The sequence below is a fragment of the Andrena cerasifolii genome, chromosome 13, assembly GCF_050908995.1.
Source record: "Andrena cerasifolii isolate SP2316 chromosome 13, iyAndCera1_principal, whole genome shotgun sequence".
NCBI classification, from domain to species: domain Eukaryota; kingdom Metazoa; phylum Arthropoda; class Insecta; order Hymenoptera; family Andrenidae; genus Andrena; species Andrena cerasifolii.
Window position 1 is genome coordinate 6,451,148 of NC_135130.1, and position 13,516 is coordinate 6,464,663.

At 38.8% G+C, this 13,516-nt stretch overlaps 3 protein-coding genes and 1 long non-coding RNA gene across 4 annotated transcripts in view; 2 read left to right on the forward strand and 2 right to left on the reverse strand.

Moving 5' to 3' along the window:
* The window catches only part of LOC143376041 (uncharacterized), a 37,838-nt gene extending 30,276 nt beyond the window's left edge, over positions 1 to 7,562 (forward strand). Inside the window, exon 2 of the long non-coding RNA XR_013087020.1 lies at positions 7,433 to 7,562. This is a non-coding gene — a long non-coding RNA (uncharacterized LOC143376041). The remainder of the gene's footprint in view (positions 1 to 7,432) is intronic.
* On the reverse strand, positions 760 to 7,047 carry Usp20-33 (Ubiquitin specific protease 20/33). Its single transcript, XM_076824961.1, has 4 exons — positions 6,304 to 7,047; positions 3,203 to 4,957; positions 2,847 to 3,115; positions 760 to 2,780 (listed from the first exon to the last, which is right to left on the reverse strand). The coding sequence occupies exons 1-4, from the start codon at positions 6,717 to 6,719 to the stop codon at positions 2,479 to 2,481; spliced, it is 2,742 nt and encodes a 913-aa protein (XP_076681076.1). The 5' UTR covers positions 6,720 to 7,047; the 3' UTR covers positions 760 to 2,478.
* A 324-nt stretch (positions 7,563 to 7,886) lies between the features above and the next one.
* Eif2alpha (eukaryotic translation initiation factor 2 subunit alpha) lies at positions 7,887 to 10,282 on the forward strand. Its single transcript, XM_076825934.1, has 6 exons — positions 7,887 to 8,055; positions 8,290 to 8,535; positions 8,616 to 8,847; positions 9,406 to 9,638; positions 9,712 to 9,827; positions 9,906 to 10,282. The coding sequence occupies exons 2-6, from the start codon at positions 8,298 to 8,300 to the stop codon at positions 10,089 to 10,091; spliced, it is 1,005 nt and encodes a 334-aa protein (XP_076682049.1). The 5' UTR covers positions 7,887 to 8,055; positions 8,290 to 8,297; the 3' UTR covers positions 10,092 to 10,282.
* A 1,005-nt stretch (positions 10,283 to 11,287) lies between these two features.
* Positions 11,288 to 12,284, reverse strand: Rps20 (ribosomal protein S20). The gene is made up of 3 exons (XM_076825152.1): positions 12,125 to 12,284; positions 11,668 to 11,773; positions 11,288 to 11,596 (listed from the first exon to the last, which is right to left on the reverse strand). Exons 1-3 carry the CDS (start codon positions 12,125 to 12,127, stop codon positions 11,340 to 11,342), a joined length of 366 nt encoding a protein of 121 aa, XP_076681267.1. The 5' UTR covers positions 12,128 to 12,284; the 3' UTR covers positions 11,288 to 11,339.
* Between the last annotated feature and the right edge of the window lie 1,232 nt (positions 12,285 to 13,516).

The following is a 13,516-nucleotide window of genomic DNA, read 5'->3' on the forward strand; positions in this document are numbered from 1 at the left end:
GGCTATCGCGTGGACTAGAATGAAAAGATATATATTGAAAAAGCATTTCCGATGAAAATTTTCGTTCTTCGGAGAAGAATTTGTTAGTCTTCTGTGTTGCAAAAATAATGACTTCATTCGCCAGCAAGAAACTTTTTTTCAAACCTTCATTACAATATACCACTATAACTTTCAACAAAATTATTATTATTGCATAAATAAATTTGAGCACATTCTTCGAATGTCAATTAATAAACGTACGAAGTTTGGAATTATAATACTCAATACTTTTCTTTTAAGAAATTCCCCAAGATTGCCTTATTTTCAGAGCGTCAAACTAGGGGAAACCCCCTAAATTAGTGTTCTGGGTGGTGTACCGAGTTTCGTAAAAGGAGGGAAACCTTGCTTTTTTGAATTAATGTATGGGCTGGAGAGTTACTTCGTAAAGATTTAGGTAGCTGCAGTGATGGTTTAATAAATCGAGCAGTATTTAATATTAGATTCGAAAGGAGAGACTTCTATAGAAGTAAGGGACGATATCAACTGATAAAAACTGTTGCTGCATTCCGAGATAACGCGCAGCGTTGAAACCTGAAACACTTAGCGGTAACGAACGCGACGCAGAAATCGACATGCGCATGCGCCGAGCATGAATGACACGAACGCGCGACTTATAATCTACGAGGAATCAGGCTTGAAAATTATCAACGACTCGTGCTATGATGTAGATCGTAGAAATGAATTTTCTTCAGGTTTATCGATGTGAAAAAAGAACGAATATGAGAGATTATTAATATAATGTATCGTGTTATTAAAAAATCTACTTGACAAAGTATTCGATTTGGTGGAATGTGCGAATAATTGTACAATTGAAAAAGAAAATAATACAATTATTACTTGCGACCACAATAATTTATACAGATCTTAAATTATTTATATACAGTATCAATTTACTATCGATCGACGACCACTCTTAACTTAACCGTGTGAACCAGAATCGAAACGGAGACTTATTAAAGTAGCATTTATTTAGATACTAAAATAACAAAATTCACGGATAAAAAGAACTTTAAATCTAACGAGAAACTTTGTAATTGTAGAAAGATATTTTGAGCTAGCAATGAACGTTGTTCCTGTTATTAATTAAATTTATAATTCAGTACCTTTCATGAATTCTTATAATAAATTATTAAATGATATCAATGAAGACCAGTATAGATTTCAATAAATAAAGAAACGAACTGGTTTATTATTTATCTTAGGTATATTACTCTTCACAGTGATCATTAATAATTGATATTATCTTTACAGTCGTTTGTGTCCCAGCGTTTGCAAAATTCAAATTATAGTTTGACACATAGGACGTAGGCGTTTCACGCATACAATACGAACGTGCCATTAGAATAATGTATTATATACAAAATAATCACTAACGATTGGATTCAGTAATTCTTGATAACAATTACAAGGCCGCGAGATCACAACGAAAAATGCTTCTCTCTCACTCTCTTGTCAACACCACAAAGATGAGAGACGTTGTAATGCTTTCTCAAATGAATTACAATATCGCGGTTCGAATAGAAGCTCCGAATTCCCTATTAGAACTTCCTACAACACAAAGCTTGAACGCGTTACTATCGTTCCGCAATGTTCCGTTGCAAGTCGCAGTGTACCTTTACTGGCGGCAACTAAAAGATTTCATCGCTAAATTAAGTCGATTTACAATTTCAGTCTTCCCCTTAAATGTATATGTATATATAATTGTCTCTTCTTCCCAAATGAACGCATATAAAGGCCGTCGGGCGTTTCGGCGAAGCGCGGCGAAGCGAATCGAAGAAATTAATAATTAATTGTCGCTGCGCTTCGGTTTCGTCTTCTCTCTTCGCATCGCTGCGCTTCGGCAAAATGCGCGACGGCGTTAAACCGGAAAACACGTAAATTCGAACAGTGTTATAATATTTTGTATATGCAGGAATGACACACAGACATTATAGTAAATATAGAAACAGCAAGAATGTGAAATTTTAGAGCGAGATAGGTGAGGCCTGATAATACATCGCCGGCTTCAGGCCGACAATATAGACAAATATTTACCTTCAAATAAATAAAGTCGTAGATCTCGAATTCTGTGCTACCTAATTGCTCGGAAAATACACGTAATACCCACAAGTTCACATTAAATTGCACGTAGTGACAAACGGAGAAACGTAAAAGCGAATGTCACGAGATACACCGAGGTTGCTCGAAATTTTTCGATAATGTTTCACAATGTTGTACAAGTAGAACTATATATGTATATATATGTACACGTTGGTAGCATAGTGCGAGTGGTTTCATCGAATAAAATATTCCTGTTTTACAAATCTACCTACATATCTGTAACATAGCTAAGACATGACAGTTAAAAATCGATTCTTTTACATAAGGACATCAATTCGAACATCAATGTCCACGTGGAAATGTTGATTTGTATACCTATGGGATGTTGGAGCAATTCATTTATTCGCTGACATCCCTTTGTGTCTGATGCGAGTCACTGTCCAAGGTTAAACTTTCGATAGCACTGTCTTGTTGCGAAATGGTTTCGGAGCTCCTAGTCATGCACAGCTTATTGGACTTAGCCTCCGCGCGACTGGACTTGAAATTCTGCTCTAGGTTCGGGTTCGAACTGGAATGTAGCGACGCATTCGACTGAGCGGATACGGGTCGTTGACACGAGTGCAGCATTAATTCTGGCCCTCCGTCGTACGTTGTTACGAAGAACTGCCAGAGCTCTTCCGGTATTTGCCCGTAGTCCGAACCTGCGAATAATTCTTGCGTTAATAACAGGATGTGTTTGCAACTTTAATGCGATCCAGTTAACTTACCAAGCTTGAGGATATTCTGACCGTTTCTGTTTATTATAATAGAACTATTATCGATCGGTCCGGGCGGCTGGGTTTCCTTACCGCGTACAAAACTCTGCCACTGGCGCAACCAAGCCATAGCCAGCACATAAATGGCAGTGGTATCGGTGCTGTGGTTTAGCCGTTGGAACACTTCCATTTCGTACTGCCTCCTTTTCTGCAGCGATTCGTATTTCTCCTCGCAAATTGGACACTCGTACAAGTGCGTGCACGCGGGGCCTCCTCCAAATCTAAAACAATATTGTAACTTCAATTGTAATTGATGGAAAATATGGATATACTTCTATGAAGTTGTGCGACCAATAAGCAACACTTACGTATTATATAAATATTCCCAAACTGCTTGCGGGATGGGCATACTAAGCTTATCTACAAATTGTGCTCTAACAGGATTAACGCCACCGTGCGGACAAAGGAAGTCTGAGTTGTCTATGGGCCCTGGTTCCGAGAACGTGTTGAAGCGATTTATCCACTGTCGGGACACAAAGAAATTCAAGTCGGACAGCTCCCTAGACGAGATCTCCATCAGCTCCGTAGTTTTATCGCGCAGTTGCAACATTTCCGGGGACCATTTCTTATAAAATAACACGTAAGCTTCGCAATGCTTTACGGTCTCTGGGGAGACTTCTGTAACGCATTGGTCGTCGAACTCGAACCATTTATTAGCGATAGGATTCAACGCGTAGCAGGTGTAATGGCCGCCGCCGGCTGTTCCGTGGTGGCAAATAACCGATATCAAATCGTACATGGTTACTTTGGACACGCACTCTTTGTGCAAGTATGGCCGCATATCTAATCCTTCTAACGGGAACGAAACGTAGTTTGCTATCTTCGAGCTGAACATCAGTTCGTGACGGAACCTCTTCAGATGTACGCACAGTATCTCCGGTAGTTCCAGGACCTTGGAGAATTTGATTCCGTTGCGCAGCTTGTTACACTTCTCGCAACTGTACATGTTGTCGCCTTTAAGTTCGTCCGCGCTAAAAAATGCAGAAAGGCAATCGTGGAGGCTGACGACCGGCCCCCAGAACCAAGAACGCATCCACTGCAGGAACCAGGACAGCCAAGCGGTCTGATTAGTCACGTATACAACGTCTGAGCATGGGCCCGCTTTTTGCGGAGTGAGAGATCCTTGATGCAACATATCAATGTGATCTCTGCTCGGAATGGGTAACGACAAATCTTGAAACGTCTCTACTCTCGTCGAGATCCTATCGCAAGTGAGGCATTGCACGCTGCTTAAAAGTTTGCCGTCGAATATATCGCTAATGATGCTTCGAGTTTTCATTTGCTTTTTGGTTCTGTACTTCACGGGCGAGTTCTGCGTGGACCTCTGCGGCTGAGCGAAAGACTGCTCCACGGTCGTCTTCTTCATACTTCTGTTCGTAAATTTGCTCCTCAACTTCTCCGACTGAGACACCCGGGAATACCTTCTCTTCGTGCCACGCTCACCCTCGTCGCTGAGGGAACTCTGCTCGCTCACCCCGGAATCACAAGTTTCGTATTCAGCGTCAGATTGGCTGGAGCCGTTCTCATCGATCTCAGTTTCATCCTCGTCCGACGAGTGTTCCCCAAGTCCCTTCAGCCTCAATGCGTTATCGCGATCGTCTTCAATATGTTCCTTCAGCTCTTCGTGCAACTGGTCCATGAAGCACCTCAAAAATTCTTGCGTGTCGTGCTGGTGATACCCTCTGAACATCGAGTGAACCGTTCGAATACCGGACAGTATTCCGTGCGGTACAACGTAGCCTCTTGTTTTCTTATTCCACATGTCGCGGATGAGGTTTAAATAGCTCAAGCTTAAACCGGGCTTTCTGTCCTTCGACATATAGGTAACCATGTGACCGCAATCCAGGAAGAACTGAGTCAATGGAGGTACGTTTGATAAAGCTTGAAGCGCAGCGTTCATGTAGCATGTGTTGCCGATATTTTGAAGACCCACAAGCCCCCTCGGCTTCCCAGAGAAATCTTTGCTCTCGTCTGAATCTGTGCTATCCGTCGAGTCGCCAGACTTTTCATTGTACAGCCCATCTTTCTCGTAGTTAACTCTGTTTATAAGTTCACCGTAGAACCTGGAATTTTTAAAATGCAACTGTTTGTGGCCTGATAATTTGCTGCGCGTTGAATGTATTTAACACTTCGACTACTATGCATTAATGATATCAACGATTATTATACTACGACTATTCAAGTGTATCTTATTCTTCTTTATCCGATACACAATTTGCCTCGGGTCATTTTTACTAATATGGTTGCGTGAGTCTTTGTTCTACTGTCTGCTCGTCTAAACGCTAGGTCAGATCTTATTCTTTGCACGCTGAATTAGTTCAAAGTCAAACATCGTCATTGTTTTAGTCGGTATTAAATTAACGAGACAGAGATCTCTTTAGAAATGCGAAAAGACTGAAGTTTAATGAAGTAGTTGTTGGAAATATATAAAAGTGAATTGCGATTTACAAATGAGAATGATTTGAACGCTGAGTACTTAATTAGAGAATTCAAACTTTTTAATCCATGTGCTACGAGATATAATTGATGGCTAACTTCTCAACTGAACTTTTTAAAAGCGCAAAGCTAACGAATTTTAACTAGGCATTACTTACAGGAATAAAACGAAAACATTATCTTTCGTGGACGTAATAAAATACTTGTGCGTGGGAACTCTACGATAATCATGTCAACAGTCAATATTTATTAAACACGTATTCAAAAATCGCTAAACGATACCTTTTCCTACAGTTTATCACATACCTAGGACCAATGTTACTCATGAGGCTACGTTAGCCACATACGTACCACATACTGTTGCTTACATCTATAAACATAAGCACAGTCCCAAGTAATACTCCTATCACAAAGGTCTTAGCATTCAAAGTGTTAACAATGGCTGCGTTCAGCAGGCTCAATCTGAGATCACTGTTGTGAAGTGATCAGCGCTGTTCTGCTGAACGAAACTTAGTAGTACTGCTAGTGATGGGATCCGAAGCACTTCAAACATGATTCGAAGCTTAAAACTCTTGAAAGTTTTGAACATCTGGTTGCCAAAAACTAGCCAGGTTGATCGGCCAGAGATCAAGACCTATTAACACTCAAGACTCATCAAGACTTTCAAGAGTTTTAAGCTTCGAATCATGTTCGAAGTGCTTCAAATTAGTCGCCTGATATACAAGACATATTCAAAGCAGTTTGAAGTGCTTCAGATCCATCGACCAAACAAACTCACCGACAAATATATCTGATCCTGACCTTAGCGTACTTTATTTCCGCTACAAAACACGGAGACTGATCGCTAACGTTTTGAGACATTGGCAAATGAGCGCTAGTGTTCACAATGCAATCAATCATTCAGCAGTTGTGTCTGCTGAACGCAGCCAATTACATTTCGAGGAGACTAAGGAGCAGTAAAGTTTATACTCACTTATCCAATATGAGTCTGTTAAGATCGTCCGTTTTGCAATCTACAGCGGGCGCATCGTCAGAGTGTTTACTATTCTGCGTCTTAACGTCCACCTGCGTAGGTGACAATGGTGGCGACGGTATGTGTCTGGTTATCACTTCCCTTTTACAAGCGTAACACCAGATGCGATTTGTGGAAAGATTCATATGTGCGCAATGGGCAGGAAATTTTTGGTTGTGTACAGTGCTATGGTCCAAGTGGGTCTCCGCACAGCCGACCCAGCGGCAATCGGGGAACAGGCATAACCACAAATTAGGCCCGTCCGTGTCGCAATCGCTGCATTTCACGAATCCTTCTCTTTGAGACACGACGGTCTCGATATACGCGAGATCGTCGCGATTGGCGACGTGAGGGCAATTCCTCGACACGAGAGGCATTTGGATTCCGGTGTACCTGTCCTGTCGATTTCTATTGATCGTTGGACGCGAGATCGCGCGTGTACTTTAGCCTCTCACATTCGTCTGAAATTCGACTGACACGCGCCCCGTTCGCTGTTACGATCATTTTCTAACCTGATCGGGACATGTCGTTCTTGGTAATCGAACAATATCCACGAAAGCAATTGTCATTGGAGATAGTTGTGATAAAAATTAGTTATTACAATCGGGTAGCCAATGTAAGGGAAAGAATATATGTTGGCGTACATGTTACGGTCGATAATCGATACCCGTTGGATGATATTTTACTTTCTTATAAATCGTCCTAATCGTGCTCGTGCTGAGATACGAGTTTTCGTAGAAGATTATTGTTTTCAAAACGTAATTGCGTGAAAATCGTTTCGCCAATTTATATACATTGATATTTATCTGAAGATATTTATCACGGTAGGTGTCGCGGCTAGGGATGCCAAAAAATGAAGACACATCGATATATCGATATTAACAATAAGTGCCACCGATTGATTACTATCGATGTTACCCGATATATCGATAGTAAAACGTCGATGTTTATAATATCGATATTATCCGATATATCGAGAAAAAATATCGATATATCGTTGCCATCTCTAAAATTTAGAGTGATGTGCGATTTGGTCCTAAAGATCGAATTCCACTTACGCCTAAATCGCCCGCGATTTTCATTAGGGTAGGTTTTCCTATACGCGACTGGACGCACCGTCATGAATTTCAAAGTCGATTTTCTCGAAAATTAAGCGCGATTTGAAAAAAAGTTACTCTTTCTTTTCTACTTATAACAAGTAACTAAGTCGAGAAAAAGGAGTAATTTTTTTTGATAATGCGCTTCATTTTCGAGAAAATCGACTTTTAAATTCTTGACGATGCGTCCAGTCGCGTACAGGGAAACTTACCTTAATAAAAATCACGGGCGATTTGGGCGTAAGTGGAATTCGCCCGCAGTAATTTGAAACTTATCAGCTTGAATTATCTTGAAAAGAAAGTGCTGTAACAATAATCGATATTTCGAACAAAGTTATCGATACCTGTAATGAGTGTTTGAAATATCGATAAAAAAAAATAAAATATCGATGGGCAAATATCGAATTGTACAGTTATCGTTAAATATTGCGCACCACTACTCTAGATACACGCAAGTTGAGCACTCCTGCGTATCCCTCTTAATAACCTGACTGATATTTAAGTCAAGATTGCACATGGATTATTAACATACTTTAAAAACTTTTTACCTTCCCGAGTATATTTCGATAGTATAAGCAGCCAATTCTTCGTCTTTCAAGCGGATATACTGATACTGGTAATTATACAGAGAATTATCACATAACTTACCGCAACAGTAATCCTAACCTACACGTTAACTTGTTTCCGAGCTATTTATCAAAATACTTGAACAATTCCAGATTTTATTTTTCTTGAATGGGAACAACATGCACGAATAAAAAAGTTAAAAATACTCGTCTCTTTCTCAGCTAACGCGTTGATTTTTTTATTACCAATTCAGTTAAGACAAGCTCGAAATTTCATGTTGCAGCGTTAAAAATGGTGTTGTCGTGCCGCTTTTATAAGGAGAAGTATCCGGAGGTGGAGGACGTAGTGATGGTAAATGTGCGCAGCATAGCCGAGATGGGCGCATACGTGCATTTATTGGAGTATAACAACATCGAGGGCATGATCCTCCTTTCTGAATTGTCCCGAAGACGTATCAGGTCCATCAACAAACTGATCAGGGTAGGGAAAACCGAGCCAGTTGTCGTTATACGAGTGGACAAAGAGAAAGGTAAAAGAGATGAAAATTAATCCCACGGAGTAACTCAATATCGTTGGACATTTAAGAGCGTGCTAAATAATTTAATCTAGGTTATATCGATCTTAGCAAACGTCGTGTATCGGCTGAGGACGTGGAGAAGTGCACAGAGAGATACGCGAAAGCTAAGGCAGTTAATTCGATTTTAAGACACGTCGCAGAACTGCTGCATTACGATAGCGACGAGCAGCTGGAGGAATTGTACCAGAAAACTGCTTGGCACTTTGAGGAGAAGTATAAGAAGCAGAAAGCTTCTGCGTACGATTTCTTCAAACAGTCTGTTCTGTAAGCATAAGGTCGACGAGATGTTGGAACTAGGGATCGCAAGTTTACCGACTTTTTCAATTACTGGTAATTCGGTAAAATTTTCTATCAGAACCAATTTACCGGTATTTTTTTAAGGTATTAAATGACGTAAAATATAAGGGTAAATATTACGAAAAAAAATTTTGAACTCTACTCGAGCATTATGAAAAATACATGCAAGTGAAACTACTCTGAACATGTTCCTGTTTTCGAATCGTAATTTATATTTTAAAATCTCTATTTTCCGATAATAGCTTTTTCACAGATCTCTTTTCCATATTTCAGGAGATTTCCATAAATTTTTAAACGAAAACTACGGGCGATTTGGGCGTAAGTGGAATTCGCCCTGTATATACTTTCTCCTTACTTTTTCTTGAAAGTGCGTCCATTTCTTTTATGACTTGATTCAGATTCTTAGTTTTCTTATCGAATTACCGGTAAAAATTTGAAGGTATTTCTGGCGATTTACCGGTATTGCAATCCCTAGTTGCGATTTTTATTTGCATGGTAATGATTATTCGAACATTGCCACTTCAGGGACCCGTCTATTTTAGCAGAGTGTGGTCTTGACGAGCATACGAAAGAAGTGTTATTGAATAATATCAAAAGGAAGTTGACTTCTCAAGCAGTTAAGATTCGCGCAGACGTTGAAGTAGCTTGTTACGGTTACGAAGGAATCGACGCAGTTAAAGCTGCTCTGAAAGCTGGTTTAGCTCTTTCAACGGACGAACTTCCGATTAAAATTAATTTAATCGCGCCACCGTTGTATGGTATACGATCCCTTCCTTTTTCCTTTTCGCGGAAGCTTCGCGTTTAACTAATGGAGCTTGTACTCTGCTTTAGTCATGACAACGTCCACACCGGAAAAGCAAGATGGATTAAAAGCGTTAAATGATGCCATCGATGCTATACAGAGTAAGATAACATCACTGGGAGGTGTATTTAATGTACAAATGGCTGTAAGTTCAATTCGACTAAAAACTCTGTTCCGTGAGAATTTTCGATGGACTTTATACAATGATCTTTCTAATCCACAGCCGAAAGTCGTTACCGCAACTGACGAGGCAGAATTGGCGAGACAAATGGAACGAGCTGAGCTTGAAAATGCAGAAGTTGCTGGCGACGACGATGAAGACGATGTGGAGGGAATGGATGGTTTCAGCGGTGGTGAAGGTGCGGATGATGATAAGAAACCTGGAAATGAGTCGGAGGAAGAGGAATAGGCATAAACTAATTCAATAAATCACACTTTTCATTAATTGACAATTGTTTCTGGATCAGACCATACTTTTGCGAGTATGCCCCCTTGCTGGACATTCAGCAGAATATTTCGAATAAACATAGAAAACTCACTGTATTATAATTTACGAATAATTTTCTATTAACTTCGTAAAATAAACTGATTAATAACATAGGAGCTGGCACTAATATAATTATTTTATATACTGGAGAATTGTACTATTGTATATTTTTTATACATAGTGAGGTTCTTTTCGTGAGCGTAACACCGGTGTTACCAAGGGCGTCCGTAGATTTTTTTCCAGGAGGGAGCAACTTTGGGGTGACGGTGAAGAAAAATATAGTAATGAAAACACATTTTTTTTTTCAATTTCGATTTTCCTTTTTGAATAAATTTGATGTCGAACATAATAATGAATGTAACACTTGTTACATATGGTAATAGTAAAGTAACGCTTTAAAGTTCGTGAAAAAGCTCCGAAGTGTTACGCTATGATACTAAGGGTTAATTATAGCTCCCTCAGGCCTCTCTTGCGTAAAATGGAGAAATATAGAAAAAAACTTGTTTTTCAACACTATTTTTTATTATTAATTTAATATTGGCATAATATTGAAAAAGTATTAAAAAAATTAAGCTTAATTGTAGCCTTCGTGAATGAGAACAAGGATAATTTCTCGTTCTCTTTCTCGGAACAAGCGAGGAAGGGAATGCCTTTGCGGGCCTCTAATTTATACCCGATCGTTGCTATCCGCGGCCTCAAAAATTAACAGACGCGTCATATATACTCTCTAAGCTCGCGAGCCGAGGTTCTCTGCTCACGGGCGGCCTACAAGCGTATTCGGGAAACTTCTCGATAGTCGGCGTTTCTCGAAGCATCCATTTTCCGCATGCTACAAAATGAAATTATTTAATTTGATAAAAAGTGCACTAGAAACTAAAAAATATTTCTTTTACGGCGTTGAAATTTAGAGAGCATATGTAGAAAAGAACGAGGAATCTAAATCTACTTTTGCATTTCATGCAAAAAGGGCCTGACTGTCCCCAAGGCCTTTCTCGTCCCCAACAGTACAATTCTTTCTGCATCTAAAACTTTTATCTTCTGTGTGCCTGTAAAGTATGTTATGATAACATAATTTTACACTCAATTCTAGAATGTACGTTATATAAATTTTACACGGATCATAGTATTTTCAGTTTTTATTAAAACTTTGTACAGTTTTATTCAGATGTTTTATTCATTAGCGATTGTAACTTCCACTTCAACACCGGGTTCGATAGAAATGCTCGTGATTTGTTTAACAATCTCGGACGGCGAGTACAGGTCGATAACTCTCTTGTGGATACGCATTTGGAAGCGATCCCATGTCTTCGACCCCTCGCCGCAAGGCGTTTTACGCGTGGTTATTCTCAGGATCTTTGTAGGCATGCGAACTGGCCCCTTAACTTTCAGCTTCTGCTTGTTGGCTCCATTGATCAATTCGGAGCAAACTGGAAACAGCATTTATTATTAGGAAAACGCGCGTAACTGTATAAAACAATATTTCGCGCATAGAGGTTACCTTTTTCGAGAGAGCGTACGTTTCTCGAAGTAAGCGTGATCCTAATTCTGTGAATAGGTGTTACTTCCTGGCCTGCCTTCTCAGGGTTGTCGGTTTTCGTGCTTGCCTGAAATACAATTTCGAAAAATATAGTGAACTTCGTTAGAAAAATTAAAGATCGTGTTTTCGTAGCTGGTTATTTCGAGGTGGTATTTATTTATAGGAACCGTGAGGAAATTCATATTAGTATAAATAAATAGTATCTCCATCGTGCTTTTAATTACGATAAATTTGAATGAAAAGTAAGAATCTGAAGTAATGTAATCGAAATTACATCGAACTTGGTTCCAACAGGCGTGTGTTTGAGTTACCTAACCTAAAAAGTTATGATTACGATGCAGGAAACATATGAACAATTTAAAAAATTCAACTGGAAAAACTTGTCGAATTTATTACAACGACCGGAATAATCGCTCACCATTGTTTATATTTCTTCCTGGTCGAGATGATCAATTCCTTTTCAACAAAAGTGACCAGCGCTGAACCAGTGCGTGCACACGTTATATGTGCCAAGCAGAAAAGGCGTGAAAAGCCACGATTTCCGGTTAGCAGTAATTCGAGTGTACTCTAATGAGCTGGGCAGGAATTAAAGAACATCGCGTTGAATGTTTATAGCTTTCTTCCGTAGATACAGAGAATATTATTTAAACAGTTTGGTAAGCATTTTAAGTTTTTTTTCACATACGTTATTATTTGTTTAATTGAAAAGTTTTAAGTCTGTTTGTTCCGGAATGTGACATTGGATGCGTAAGTTTATTTATTGCGTTAATTAAACTCGATGAAAGTACCTGAATTCTATTATTCGATATAGGATAATATTCAAAGGTTAAGGAGTAGCATAAATTTTAATAAATAAAGCAACCAACTCTGATATTTATTTCAGATACAGTGTTAGATTTTATAGTATTCGATAGCTGATAATAAATTTGCAACAGTGTGTATTTACACGCTCGTAATTTAAATTCTATTGGATGTGTATATATCAAATTACTGTTTTTAATTGATAATTAAACAGTTACATGAATATTTGCAGCTAAACCTAAAGATGTAAATAATTTTAAACAGTAGTAGAGCATTTTATACATGGCTGAAAAAATATTTATGGCGGTGAGTGGCTCACTTCACATAATTGGCATTCATTTGATGAGCATTTCTACAAAATTTCGTGAGCATGGTCGAGACGGGAGCCTATGACGTGGCTTTTCCTAAACCATATTCACGAAATATCGTAGAAATGCTCACCAAACGCATGCCAACCATGTGAAGTGTGCCCCTTACCATCGCGTATTAGTATTCGACGGACGAAATCAAATGAGCTGGCTGTACACATATTTTTCCTTGATAAATAAAACGAGAATGGATCTTATTTCTCTTACATAAATATGCATATAAACCTAAAGCACGTAAATAGTCTTAAACGATGCATAGAATAATGATATACAGATATAATAAACGAACTTTTAAATTTCATACAGAAGTTGGAAGATTAGCAATAGATCGTTAGCTAAAAATATAATTAAATCTTGGTGCTCCTAAAAAACATGAATTATTATTATTATTATTTTTATTTATTCACGGATAAAGACCCTTTAGTTTACAGTCAACAATTCATAAAGTTAACAAAGAAAGAATGTGAAAGAAAAGAATAGAGAAGAAAAGCCAGTACCTACATAAATAAACAAACAATAATACAAGAAAATAATAGAACTAATGAACTAATGAAATTAAAATTAGAATTAGAATTAACAGACGTGTACAGAGATGTTACTGCGAGCCAAAGCCCGCAAAGGCTCGACATATTCGCTATAAA

Excerpts from the sequence above, each read along its gene's own strand:
- Rps20 (XM_076825152.1), bottom strand. Across the intron at positions 11,597-11,667 it reads CGTACGCTCTCTCGAAAAAG|TTTGCTCCGAATTGATCAAT; the intron begins GTAACCTCTATG and ends TGCTGTTTCCAG.
- Usp20-33 (XM_076824961.1), bottom strand. The coding sequence starts at position 6,719 with ATGCCTCTCGTGTCGAGGAATTGCCCTCACGTCGCCAATCGCGACGAT. Across the intron at positions 4,958-6,303 it reads AACAGACTCATATTGGATAA|GTTCTACGGTGAACTTATAA; the intron begins GTGAGTATAAAC and ends TAAAAATTCCAG. Across the intron at positions 2,781-2,846 it reads TCAGAATATCCTCAAGCTTG|GTTCGGACTACGGGCAAATA; the intron begins GTAAGTTAACTG and ends AATTATTCGCAG.
- Eif2alpha (XM_076825934.1), top strand. The coding sequence starts at position 8,298 with ATGGTGTTGTCGTGCCGCTTTTATAAGGAGAAGTATCCGGAGGTGGAG. Across the intron at positions 9,639-9,711 it reads AATCGCGCCACCGTTGTATG|TCATGACAACGTCCACACCG; the intron begins GTATACGATCCC and ends ACTCTGCTTTAG. Across the intron at positions 9,828-9,905 it reads TATTTAATGTACAAATGGCT|CCGAAAGTCGTTACCGCAAC; the intron begins GTAAGTTCAATT and ends TCTAATCCACAG.